This window comes from Panulirus ornatus, chromosome 5, assembly GCF_036320965.1.
Source record: "Panulirus ornatus isolate Po-2019 chromosome 5, ASM3632096v1, whole genome shotgun sequence".
Classification (NCBI taxonomy): domain Eukaryota; kingdom Metazoa; phylum Arthropoda; class Malacostraca; order Decapoda; family Palinuridae; genus Panulirus; species Panulirus ornatus.
Genome location: NC_092228.1, coordinates 38,295,654 through 38,309,591, shown reverse-complemented (window position 1 = coordinate 38,309,591; position 13,938 = coordinate 38,295,654). Strand labels below are relative to the sequence as shown.

At 40.2% G+C, this 13,938-nt stretch overlaps 1 protein-coding gene across 6 annotated transcripts in view; it reads right to left on the bottom strand.

Moving 5' to 3' along the window:
• LOC139748664 (rab GTPase-activating protein 1-like) overlaps positions 1–13,938 on the bottom strand; it is a 158,869-nt gene that overhangs the window by 130,072 nt on the left and 14,859 nt on the right. For all 6 annotated transcript variants that reach the window (XM_071661926.1, XM_071661927.1, XM_071661923.1 and 3 more), the window contains exons 2-4: positions 12,951–13,109; positions 7,643–7,880; positions 5,415–5,613 (exon numbers count right to left, since the gene is read on the bottom strand). In XM_071661926.1, the coding sequence (XP_071518027.1) occupies positions 5,415–5,613; positions 7,643–7,880; positions 12,951–13,103 (590 nt within the window). In that variant the 5' untranslated portion in view covers positions 13,104–13,109. The remainder of the gene's footprint in view (positions 1–5,414; positions 5,614–7,642; positions 7,881–12,950; positions 13,110–13,938) is intronic.

The window sequence follows — 13,938 nt, the reverse complement described above, 5'->3', positions numbered from 1 at the left end:
AAGTTGGTGACTGAGTTTGGAAAAGTGTGTTGAAAGGAAAGTTGAGAGTAAATGTGAATAAGAGCAAGGTTAATAGGTTCAATACAGTTAAGGGACAGATTAATTGGGATGTATGTTTAAATGGAGAAAAACTGGAGGAAGTGAAGTGTTTCAGATATCTGAAAGTGGACTTAGCAGCGAATGGAACTATGGAAGCGGAAGTGAGTCATAGGGTGGGGGAGGTAGCGAAGGTTCTGGGAGCAATGAAGAATGTGTGGAAGGAGAGTACATTATCTCGGAGAGCATAAATGGGTATGCTTGAAGTAATAGTAGTTCCAACAATGTTATAAGGATGCGAGGCATGGGCTATAGATAGGATTGTATGGAGGAGGGTGGATGTGTTGAAAATGAAATGTTTGAGGACAACATGTGGTGTAAGGTGGTTTGATCGAGTAGGTAATGGAATGGTAAGAAAGACGCGTGGTAATAAAAAGACTGTGGTTGAGAAGGCAGAAGAGGGTGTGTTGAAATGGTTTGGTCACATAGAGAGAATGAGTGAGGAAAGACTGACAAAGAGGATATATGTGTCAGAGGTGGACAAGGAGAAGTGGGAGACCAAATTGGAGGTGGAAGGATGGAGTGAAAAAGATTTTGAGTGATCAGGGCCTGAACATGCAGGAGGGTGAAAGGCGTGCAAGAAATAGAGTGAATTAGAATGATGTGGGATACCAGGGTCAACATGCTGTCAATGGATTGAACCAGGGCATGTGAAGCGTCTGGGGTAAACCATGGAAAGTTTTGTGGGGCCTGGATGTAGAAAGGGGGCTGTGGTTTCGGTGCATTATACATGACAGCTAGAGACTGAGTGTGAACGAATGTGGCCTTTGTTGTCTTTTCCTAGCGCTACCTCACGTGCATGCAGGGGGAGGGGGGTGTCATTGCATGTGTGGCGGGGTGGTGACAGGAATGAATAAAGGCAGCAAGTATGAATTATGTACATGTGTATATATATATGTATATGTCTGTTTATGTATATATATGTATAAGTTGAAATGTATAGGTACGTATATGTGCATGTGTGAACGTGTATGTATATACATGTGTATGTGGGTGAGGTGGGCCATTCTTTCATCTGTTTCCTTGCGCTACCTCCCTGATGCGGGAGACAGCGACAAAGTATAATAAAAAAAATATGAAATAATGTCTGTGTACGTATATATGTATATGTTGATATGTACATGTATGCATATGTACAGTGCTTGGTCTATATAGAACGGTGTTGGATGGTGGGAATTAAGTGTGATGTTGGGATTAAATAACTTTGTTAAGTACTGGCACCTGACGAAGTGAACTGTCTCCATGGAACATGTGCCACATGTAGAGAAAAATTACATATTAAATAAAATTGTATGAACTCCAACTGAAGTGCAATTTCACCTTCATACTATCATCACATACAAGTGCGATCATCACATCTACATGTGTGTGTGTATATATGAGTGGATGGGTCTTTTTTCGTCTGTTTCCTGGCACAACCTTGCTGATGCAGGAAAAAGCAGTCAAGTATAATATGATGAATGAAATTATGTGAAGAGATACATGATATGTTAAAACTTAGAGAAAAGACATTACTAGACCAATTAAGCAACCTGACTCATACAAAATTCATGATCCTGACAAAGTCTCTCCATATTTGATAAAGTCATGTGCAGAGACACTGACTGGGCTACTGTTCAATGTCAATGGAGAAAGGAGTGGAAGGGGACATATGCTGTGCCTATATTCAAGAGAGGTGATAGGGAAAGAGCTGTACTACAGATGGCTCTCCCTAACAAGAATGGTCTGTAAGATGCCAGGATAGATAATCTTGAACATATGGATGACTCTTTGGAGAGGATAAAACTATGTAACTGAGGGAATCAGGGAAAGGAGGTCATACATTTCGAACCTCAAAGACCTCTATGCCAAAGTAGAGTGTCTAAGATCATGCAGCCCTGATCATGCAGGAGGATGAAAGACATGCAACAGATAAAATGAACTGGAGCAATGTGGTAAAGGGGTGATGTGCTATCAATGGACGGAACCAGAACATATGAAGCAGGCAGAGGAAACCATGGAAAGATCTGTGGGACCCAGATGTGGTTAGGGAACTGTGATATTGATAAGTGAAACATGACAGCTAGAGAATATATATGAGCATATGAAGCTTTTTTTCATCAGTTCCTGGTGCTACCTCACTAATGCAGGAGTAGCAAGCAAATAGGAAAAAAAGAAATTTTTTTGTTATCCTTTGTGTATTCACTGATTTAACTAACTTTGATTCTAGAGTTCTCACTTATTAGAATTTGTATGATTATAAACATTGTTTTCCAAGGATTTTCAACTTCCTTATTAATCCTCAGCTAGTTTTGGTACTGTGTCTAATCTGGGTAGTAATGGTGATATTTCTTATTTCAACTCATTCTCATGTTCTAATTTGTCATAAGTCTTTTGTGTTCTTGCCAATAAAGATTCATACCATCATACCATTCTGGGTTTTTGATAAATGGTGGTACAATAATCTTACAATCATATTTTGGCCATTCTTGATTTCATTTTTGCATGGCATCTCCAGCTATCTCTATATTTTTAAACTGTGTTTGTTCCTTATTTCCTCCTTTAGTTTTCAATAAATAATCTCCATCTCTGTTCAAATCTGTTTCGTACATTTATGTTGGATGCTCTAAACATGGACAAAAGTCAACACCAAGGTCTGGCCTTCATTGAAATTGAGAGGAATATAAAACAGTAAAAGAAAAGACAAGGAAAGTATTTACGAATTTTGGTGGAAGTGAAAAACCTGTATCTAAAATGAGCAAGATCACAGTCATTGGGAAAGGAACGAGAGGGTAGGGAGTTCCAAAGCTTCAAGGTGTAGGGGAAACAAGTTTTCAAAACACCCCACCATTGAGTAGCCAACAGCCACACAGTAATCATATGATGCAGCAGCTTGTAGAGTACTGCATGGTCTAGCTAGTGGTGGGGGCACACACACACAGCTAGCTTTCAGGAGCAAAAACCAAAGTAACACCTGCAGAAGAGGGAAGTGAACCAACATTGCATTGTAGGGCAAAAGGTCAAGTTCTGAAGTTACATAGGAGAGTTTATAAATCAGACCTCTTTTGACTCAACTCTGTCAAGTATGGAAGCAGAGCTAGAACCACCCCAAAAATGAAAGCAGTGCTCCATACAAGGACGAATCAGTCCTATGTATAAATAGAGCAACTGTTCAGAAGAAATTTCAACATCTAAACAGGACTTCCAGTTTCTTAGAGGCAAACTTTGCTATTTCATGTGGTGTTTCTAGGAAAGAGTGGCTGTTAAAGTAGTACCAAATAAGTTCACTGAGTCAAGAAGTGGAATTACACAGCCATTCAAGGAGAGGTGAGAGTTGTGAGGAGTTTTCAAAAGAGAGATGGGTAGAAACTGGGTCTTGGAGATATTAAACTTATCTAGATTTTGTCTACCCCAATGAGATATCATGTGCAAGCCTGAGTCTACTGAGGAACCTGTGTCAAGACGAGATGCAGAATAAGTGAAAGAAGGAGGAGCAGAATTGAAGGATGTGGATGAATGCAGTGTTAAGTCATCAGCATATGAGTTCATTTGGTTATTTGTAGCATAGAGGAAATCATTGATAAAAAGGAAGAAAAAGAAGGGGACAGGACAGAACCTTGAGGGACAATGCTGTTAATGGAGAATGGTGGGGAGGTTGATCCATTGACAACCACAGAAATGGATCAGCTGGAGAGGAAGGAAGAACTGAAGGGGCAGAGTGAGAGAGGGAAGTCAAAAGAGGGGAACTTAGAGATAAGACCTCAATGCCACACACTGTTAAAAATTTTATATATGTCAAGGGCAACTGCAAAAGACCCCCCAAAATCTTCCAGGGATGATAACCAAACATTGGTAAGGTGGGAAAGAATATCACCAGTGGATCTCGCCTTATGGAACCCATACCGGTGATCAAAGAGAAAAATATGAGATCCAAGATGTCTAAGGATATGGGAGCTGAGGAGGGATTCAAAGACTTTGGAAACGGTAGACGTCAAAGCAATAGGACGACAGTGAGAAGGGTCAGAATGGTCACCCTTCTTAGGAATGGGATGTATCAACACATGCTTCCAAAATGAAAGAAAAGTTTTGCTTTTAAAGAAAAATGACAGACAAGTAAGCACAGATGCAAGTTGAGAGGTACTTTCTTTCAGTACACGGAGATGGATGCCATCAAGACCAAATGTCTAGCTCGTATCCAGAGAGAGAAGCACTTTTGGACAGTCCAAAAAGAGATTAAGGGTAAGGGCATAGGATTAATAAGATGAGCATCAAGAGGTGAAGGAATGTTAGAGTCATCCAAGGCGGAGTCAGAGGAGAAACGGGAAATAAAAGAGAGCTGCTCTGTGAATGGAAGAGACAGCTATAGCATCATCAGAATGGAAAAGTGGAAGAAACATAGAGCCACAGAAGTAGTTAGATATGCTCTTAGCTAAAGACCAGAAAGACATATCAGTGGATGACGAGGAGAGGTCATTGCACTCAAGTAACACTTTGCCTCATGTCTAACATACTTGTAATGATGCGTCTTCATGTCTATGGTAACTGTCATCTTCCAATATCTTCTTATAATTTGAGATGAACATCAATTCATATTGTTCAATCAACATCATGCATATTTCTTTGGGGTTATTTTCATATTCATCTCCTATGTTAAAGGGTCCAATCTCTGATGTTCTGTTTTCTGCTTTGTTCGCATATGTGAATAATAACTTTGGATTCCTTTCCATGTTCTCCATTCATGTTTCATTCTCTTCTTGGAATTTTAAAATTTCTACATCTATATTCTTTATTTTTTGTGAGAAGGAGAAAGAGAGGGGTTGGGGGGATAGAGATAAAACTATGGCCTTCTGTTGAAAGGGCTAAAACAATACCTCACATAACTATGTCAGTTTGCTGAGCCAAAGGTATACTGCCAAATATCTGGGCATTTCTAGGTAGAGAAAACCTGATAAGAGCAAAGTCTACAACTATCAACTTCATGCAACCAATCAAAAATTTACCCACTTCACTGCATAACCACTGAACATCTGAAGTGTAATCTTGTATAAATAATCCCTGAGAACTGGGGTAGCATGTGAGATGGTAAAACCATCAATAACCAGTACAAGTGACATTTTATCAACAAGACAAACAGTTTAACATCATGACCACTATTGGCAAAATAATGAAATTTGGACTAATGAAATTAGCATTAACATCATTACTTATAAGTGAATCTGCCATGTCACATAATCCAAACGAGCTCAAAATAAAGATGATAGTGTAAGGTATTCAGCTAATCATACAAACTATGAATGTGTATGAATTATGGAAAAGCTACTGTATTACAAAAAACTCACATGACATATCCTTCTGAATTTGATGGCACTGAAACAGAAACTTCCAGAGCCTGTTCCTGAGCTTGAGCATTAAGTATTGCCATATTTCGTTGAATCTCCGCTTCACTTCGTGGGGCATTAATTGATGCAGCTCCCAAGTAGGTAACTCTGTTGAATATTGTGTAGTCCCCACTTCCATCTTCTGTCTGAATCCTCTCCACTAAAAGTAAGTATATTTTACACAAGAAATCACTCTGAATAAATCATTAAGATCATGACGATATATAAATCTTTACCTCTGTGTTAATCTTTTTTCAGCTATGCAAATTTACTGCAAGTTTTTAAAGTCCAATGCCACTTCTGTTAAAAAAACAAACTGTGAGAGGTTCCATGAAAATAGTCTTAAAAATGTAAGCATAAGCTGTTACAATTTACCTGCATTTTTCACTGAAGTAAGATTGCATCAGAAATGAATGAATAATGGTCTCATTCACAAATATCCTCTCTCTAGCAACCATCTACAGCCAAACCCCTCCAGACTACTTGACTGCTTCATACTAACTGATTCATTCCATTTACTCTGTTATCCCAATATACCACATTGCTTCAGTTATTTCTATACTACACAATTTTTGCCCTCCTGAATGTTCATGCCCTAAATATTCCAAAGCTTCCCTAATTTCATCCTTCCACCTTTTACTCTCTCTCATCCTCCCTCCCATAATCTTCATTTCTTAAGCAATGATCCTTTTTGTCAGTCTCTCTTCACTCATCCTCTCTTTGTGCCTGAACCATTTCAACACACCCTAGTCAGCCCCCTCCATCAGTGTGTGCTTACACACGCGCGCACACACACACACACACACTCACTAACAATCATTTTCTTACATTATTAACTCATTTCATGCCACACATCATGCACAGGCATTCAATTTTCAATAAATCCAACCTCTTCTTTTCATCTGCATTCAAGGCCCAAGACTCACAACCAAACAATGTTGTCAGCACAACTATACCTTAAAACATACCCATTTTTGCTCTTGTAGGCCATGACATTTCTTTCTACAAGCTCTTAACACACCCAAAACCTTAGTCTGCTTCTCCACCCTGTGACTTACTTCAGCCCCCATGGTTCCATCTGATGCCACATCTACTCCTAGGTACCTAAAGTACTCCACTTCCTCCAAGTCCTCCCAATTTCAATTCATACTCAAACCATTCTGGCTTACCACAGTTCTGAAACACTCTCATTATCTTAAATGTGGTAATATTTACTTTCAATCTTCTCATTTTACACATTTTCTTGAAATTTGTCACGAACTATTGGAGTTTCTCCCTGGAGTCTGCCACCACAGTTGTGTCAACCACATTCAGTAACTAATCCACCTCCCGTGTCCCCTTCCAACCCCAGCATGTTACAAATCCATCCTTTACTTCAAGACCCTAGCATTAACCTCCCTTATCATCCCTTCCATAAAAAGATTACAGTAAATAGCCATGGTGTCATTACACATCGTTGAAGGAAACCACTTACTCTCCTTCCTTCCTACAGAAACTTATGCTTTGTTCTCTCAGTAAACACTCAGAACTGCATTCAACAGCTTCCCCTTTATGCCATACATTCATAGCACCTTCCATAAGGCACATCCGTTACCCCTATCATACACTTTGTCCAGAATCATGGGTGTCATACACAAGTCTCACTTTTCTTTAAGTATTCTGCATTCTCTTTCTTTAAAGTCCACATACCCTCTAACTTTCATGGCACAACACTCCTCCCCAGTCAAATGCTCTGTGCATGATGTTACCTTCTCAATCACAACTTTCTCAGGCACCTGACCAAGTATATATACTCAACATATTTTTATTTTTTTTTTTATTTTGCTTTGTCACTGTCTCCCGCGTTAGCAAGGTACCGCTACCTCAACATATTTATACCCCTATATTTCAAAAATTCATTTTTGTCTTCTCTACCTTTATACAAGCACTATGCCAAGCCTCACTTGCTTCATCTTAGGGTATACAAAAAAAAATACTGTTAAAATTTTTCTGAAGGCATAAACAATTTCTAAGATTTGTTCAGGATGTGAAACCTTACACAAAATGGCCATAAGTTATTGGAACATGCCATTAAGAAGGAATATACAAGCTTTTGGATGTACAGTATCTAATACTCATTTCATGTGGCTTTCTAGCAAAAAAAAAATCCCAGTTCTTGTCAATCTTTCACCTGCAAATACAATACTCACTATCATCATCTGAAGGCATCTGAGAAAAACTTGGATTATTTTCTCCAAGATTTCTGTCATCCATCCGAACATCTTGGCTACTGCAAGCATCTTCACTTAGGGTGGAAACCTGAGAGACCTGAGTTTCTAGCAAAGGCAAGGAGAAGCATGAAGCATCCTCATCCTTCTTTGTGCCAGATTTTGTGCAAGAGTCCATGCTATTTGGAGAAGAACTTTCTGAGCCCTTTTCTCTCATTACCTGCAAAATACCAAGGCTGAAAAAATAATTCTAAACAAATTTGCCTTCACTACCTTCGTGAAGTACAATGGCTCATGATGAGGTTATCTGTCAATTGATTTTCTAATTCTAATCAAATTTCCATTCATGATATAAGGTTAGTATAGAACAGGAAGATGACTTTACACCCTCCACCATGTAGTGTTAAATTAAACCAAGCATAGAATTTTATTGGAACAAAGGAAAATGAATACTTATTGGCTCCTATCTATACTATTTTTTTTATCTATTTATTTATTATACTTTGTCGATGTCTCCCATGTTAGCAAGGTAACGCAAGGATACAGACAAAAGAATGGCCCAACCCACCCACATGTATATACATAAACGCCCACACACACACATAAACATACCTATACAATTCAAAGAATACATACATATACATACACAGACATATACATATATACATAGGTACATATTCATACACGCTACTTTTATTTATCTATTTATTCATTTATCATACTCTGTCACTGTCTCCTGCATTAGCAAGGTAGCACAAGGCAACAGACAAAAGAATGGCCCAACCCACCCACATACACATGAATATACATAAACGCCCACACACGCACATATACATACCTATACATTTCAACATACACATAAATATACATTATTATCATTATTTTTTTCCTATTTTACTTTGTACTTTGTCGCTGTCTCCCGCGTTAGCGAGGTAGCACAAGGAAATAGACGAAAGAATGGCCCAACCCACCCACTTACACATGTATATACAAACACGTCCACACACGCATATATACATATCTATACATTTCAACACATACATATACATACATACACAGACATATACATATATACACATGTACACAATTCATACTTACTGTCCTTATTCATTCCCATCTCCACCCAGCCACACAAGAAATGACAGTCCCCTACCCCCCAGATGCGTGCGATGTAGCGTAAGGAAAAGACAACAATGGCCACATTCATTCACACTCAGTCTCTAGCTATCATGCATAATGCACCGAAACCACAGCTCCATTTCCACATCCAGGCCCCACAAAACTTTCCATGGTTTACCCAGACGCTTCACATGCCCTGGTTCAATCCACTGACAGCATGTCGACCCCGGTATACCACATCGTTCCAATTCACTTTATTCCTTGCACGCCTTTCACCCTCCTGCATGTTCAGGCCCCGATCACTCAAAATCTTTTTCACTCTATCTTTCCACCTCCAATTTGGTCTCCCACTTCTCCTCATTCCCTCCACCTCTGACATATATATCCTCTTGGTCAATCTTTCCTCACTCATTCTCTCCATGTGACCAAACCGCTTCAAAATACCCTTTTCTGCTCTCTCAACCACACACTTTTTATTACCACACATCTCTCTTACCCTATTATTACTTATTCGATCAAACCACCTCACACCACATACTGTCCTCAAACATCTCATTTCCAGCACATCCACCCTCCTGCGCACAACTCTATCCATAGCCCACGCCTCGCAACCGTACAACATTGTTGGAACCACTATTCCTTCAAACATACCCATTTTTGCTTTCCGAGATAATGTTCTTGACTTCCACACATTCTTCAAGGCTCCCAGAATTTTCGCCCCCTCCCCCACCCTATGATTCACTTCCGCTTCCCCGGTTCCATCTGCTGCCAGATCCACTCCCAGATATCTAAAACACTTCACTTCCTCCAGTTTTTCTCCTTTCAAACTTACCTCCCAATTGACTTGACCCTCACCCCTACTGTACCTAATAACCTTGCTCTTATTCACATTTACTCTCAACCTTCTTCTTTCACACACTTTACCAAACTCAGTCACCAACTTCTGCAGTTTCTCACATGAATCAGCCACCAGCGCTGTATCATCAGCGAACAACAACTGACTCACTTCCTAGGCTCTCTAATCCACAACACTGCATACTTGCCCCCCTTTCCAAAACTCTTGCATTCACCTCCCTAACATCCCCATCCAAAAACAATTTAAACAACCATGGAGACATCACACACCCCTGCCGCAAACCTACATTCACTGAGAACCAATCACTTTCCTCTCTTCCTACACATACACATGCCTTACATCCTCGATAAAAACTTTTCACTGTTTCTAACAACTTGCCTCCCACACCATATATTCTTAATACCTTCCACAGAACATCTCTATCAACTCTATCATATGCCTTCTCCAGATCCATAAATGCTATATACAAATCCATTTGCTTTTCTAAAGAGCGTTATTGGATTACGTGTTAATTGACAGGTGCGCAAAAGACAGACTTTTGGATGTTAATGTGCTGAGAGGTACAACTGGAGGGATGTCTGATCATTATCTTCTGGGGCGAAGGTGAAGATTTGTAGAGGTTTTCAGAAAAGAAGAGAGAATGTTGGGGTGAAAAGAGTGGTGAGAGTAAGTGAGCTTGGGAAGGAGACTTGTGTGAGGAAATACCAGGAGAGACGGAGTACAGAATGGAAAAAGGTGAGAACAAAGGACGTAAGGGGAGTGGGGGAGGAATGGGATGTATTTAGGGAAGCAGTGATGGCTTGCGCAAAAGATGCTTGTGGCATAAGAAGCGTGGGAGGTGGGCAGATTACAAAGGGTAGTGAGTGGTGGGATAAAGAAGTACGATTATTAGTGAAAGAGAAGAGAGAGGCATTTGGACGATTTTTGCAGGGAAATAATGCAAATGAGTGGGAGATGTATAAAAGAAAGAGGCAGGAGGTCAAGAAAAAGGTGCAAGAGGTGAGAAAGAGGGCAAATGAGAGTTGGGGTGAGAGAGTATCCTTAAATTTTAGGGAGAATAAAAAGATGTTTTGGAAGGAGGTAAATTAAGTGCGTAAGACAAGGGAACAAATGGGAACTTCAGTGAAAGGGGCTAATGGGGAGGTGATAACAGGTAGTGGTGATGTGAGAAGGAGATGGAGTGAGTATTTTGAAGGTCTGTTGAATGTGTTTGATGATAGAGTGGCAGATATAGGGTGTTTTGGTCGAGGTGGTGTGCAAAGTGAAAGGGTTAGGGAGGATGATTTGGTAAACAGAGAAGAAGTAGTAAAAGCTCTGCGGAAGATGAAAGGCGGCAAGGCTGCAGGTTTGGATGGTATTGCAGTGGAATTTATTAAAAAAGGGGGTGACTGTACTGTTGACTGGTTGGTAAGGTTATTTAATGTATGTATGATTCATGGTGAGGTGCCTGAGGAGTGGCGGAATGCTTGCATAGTGCCAGTGTACAAAGGCAAAGGGAACAAAGGTGAGTGTTCAAATTACAGAGGTATAAGTTTGTTGAGTATTCCTGGGAAATTATATGGAGGGTATTGATTGAGAGGTTAAAGGCATGTACAGAGCATCAGATTGGGGAAGAGAAGTGTGGTTTCAGAAGTGGTAGAGGATGTGTGGATCAGGTGTTTGCTTTGAAGAATGTATGTGAGAAATACTTAGAAAAGCAAATGGATTTGTATGTAGCATTTATGGATCTGGAGAAGGCATATGATAGAGTTGATAGAGGTTGCTCTGTGGAAGGTATTAAGAATATATGGTGTGGGAGGCAAGTTGTTAGAAACAGTGAAAAGTTTTTATCGAGGATGTAAGGCATGTGTACGTGTAGGAAGAGAGGAAAGTGATTGGTTCTCAGTGAATGTAGGTTTGCGGCAAGGGTGTGTGATGTCTCCATGGTTGTTTAATTTGTTTATGGATGGGGTTGTTAGGGAGGTGAATGCAAGAGTTTTGGAAAGAGGGGCAAGTATGCAGTCTGTTGTGGATGAGAGAGCTTGGGAAGTGAGTCAGTTGTTGTTCGCTGATGATACAGCGCTGGTGGCTGATTCATGTGAGAAACTACAGAAGCTGGCGACTGAGTTTGGCAAAGTGTGTGACAGAAGAAGGTTGAGAGTAAATGTGAATAAGAGCAAGGTTATTAGGTATAGTAGGGTTGAAGGTCAAGTCAATTGGGAGGTAAGATTGAATGGAGAAAAACTGGAGGAAGTGAAGTGTTTTTAGATATCTGGGAGTGGATTTGGCAGTGGATGGAACCATGGAAGCAGAAGTGAATCATAGGGTGGCGGAGGGGGCTAAAATTCTGGGAGCCTTGAAGAATGTGTGGAAGTCGAGAACATTATCTCGGAAAGCAAAAATGGGTATGTTTGAAGGAACAGTGGTTCCAACAATGTTGTACGGTTGCGAGGCGTGGGCTATGGATAGAGTTGTGCGCAGGAGGGTGGATGTGCTGGAAATGAGATGTTTGAGGACAATATTTGATTTGATCGAGCAAGTAATAATAGGGTAAGAGAGATGTGTGGTAATAAAAAGAGTGTGGTTGAGAGAGCAGAAGAGGGTGTTTTGAAATGGTTTGGTCACATGGAGAGAATGAGTGAGGAAAGATTGACCAAGAGGATATATGTGTCAGAGGTGAAGGGAACGAGGAGAAGTGGGAGACCGAACTGGAGGTGGAAAGATGGAGTTAAAAATATCTTGAGTGATCGGGGCCTGAACATGCAGGAGGGTGAAAGGTGTGCGAGGAACAGAGTGAATTGGAACGATGTGGTATACTGGGGTCGAGGTGCTGTCAATGGATTGAACCAGGGCATGTGAAGGGTCTGGGGTAAACCATGGAAAGTTCTGTTGGGCCTGGATGTGGAAAGGGAGCTGTGGTTTCGGTGCATTATTACATGACAGCTAGAGACTGAGTGTGAACGAATGTGGCCTTTGTTGTCTTTTCCTAGCGCTACCTCGCACACATGAGGAGGGATGGGGTTGTTATTCCATGTGTGGTGAGGTGGCGATGGGAATAAATAAAGGCAGACAGTATGAATTATGTACATGTGTATATATGTATATGTCTGTGTGTGTATATATATGTATACATTGACTGGTTGGTGAGAATATTCAATGTATGGTTCATGGTGAATTGCCTGAGGATTGGTGGAATGCATGCATAGTGCCATTGTACAAAGGCAAAGGGGATAAAGGTGTGTTGAAATTATATGGGAGGGTATTGACTGAAAGGGTGAAGGTATGACTACAAATTGTAAAACATAGATTTAGATTATGATGGTACAAGGAAAATACCTCTCTGAGCTCCTGCTTTAAGTCCTCCATATTGCCGTCGTTAGCTATGTTCAATTGGGGTTCAGAGTCGTGAACTGTAAGACTCTCCACAATTTCATACTCTTCACTGGTACCTGCAGAATCACTTGACCTCAGGCTGGAACACTCTTCCATACTTCTCTAGAAAAAAAAAAAAAGCTTAAATTATTAACTCATGCACAGATGTCTCAATGTGTCCTCCAGAAAACTTATGCTGGTGTACAATGAATCCACTATCCATCCAAAGCTTTAAAATTCAATAACATCCCACTTCTGGGTCTGCAGACATGTCAAGTTAAAGGTGCAAACCAAACTTTCTTGTGCATTATCTGGCAATGCCAGTTCACTGAGATTACTTCCCCACACCTCACATCAGTAGCTTTTCTAATCTAACACAGGTAAATAAGTAAATATTTATAGCAGGATTCAACAAACTTGCTTTGTAAATGTGATACTGGTATAAGATTTACTTTTAGATACATACAAAAGAACAATCACTTATAAACAAACATTATTTATATTTTTACTTATTTTACTTTGTCGCTGTCTCCCGCATTAGCGAGATAGCACAAGGAAACAGATGAAAGAATGGCCCAACCAACCCACATACACATGTATATATGTACACGTCCACACACGCACATATACATACCTATACATCTCAATATATACATATATATACACACACAGACATATAAATATGTGAACATGTACATAATTGATAATGTCTGCCTTTATTCATTCCCATCGCCACCCCGCCACACATGAAATAACAACCCCATCCCCGCACATGTGCACAAGGTAGCGCTAAGAAAAGACAACAAAGGCCACATTCGTTCACACTCAGTCTCTAGCTGTCATGTATAATGCACCGAAACCACAGCTCCCTTTCCATATCCAGGCCCCACAGAACTTTCCATGGTTTACCCCAGACGCTTCACACACCCTGTTTCAATCCATTGACAGCATG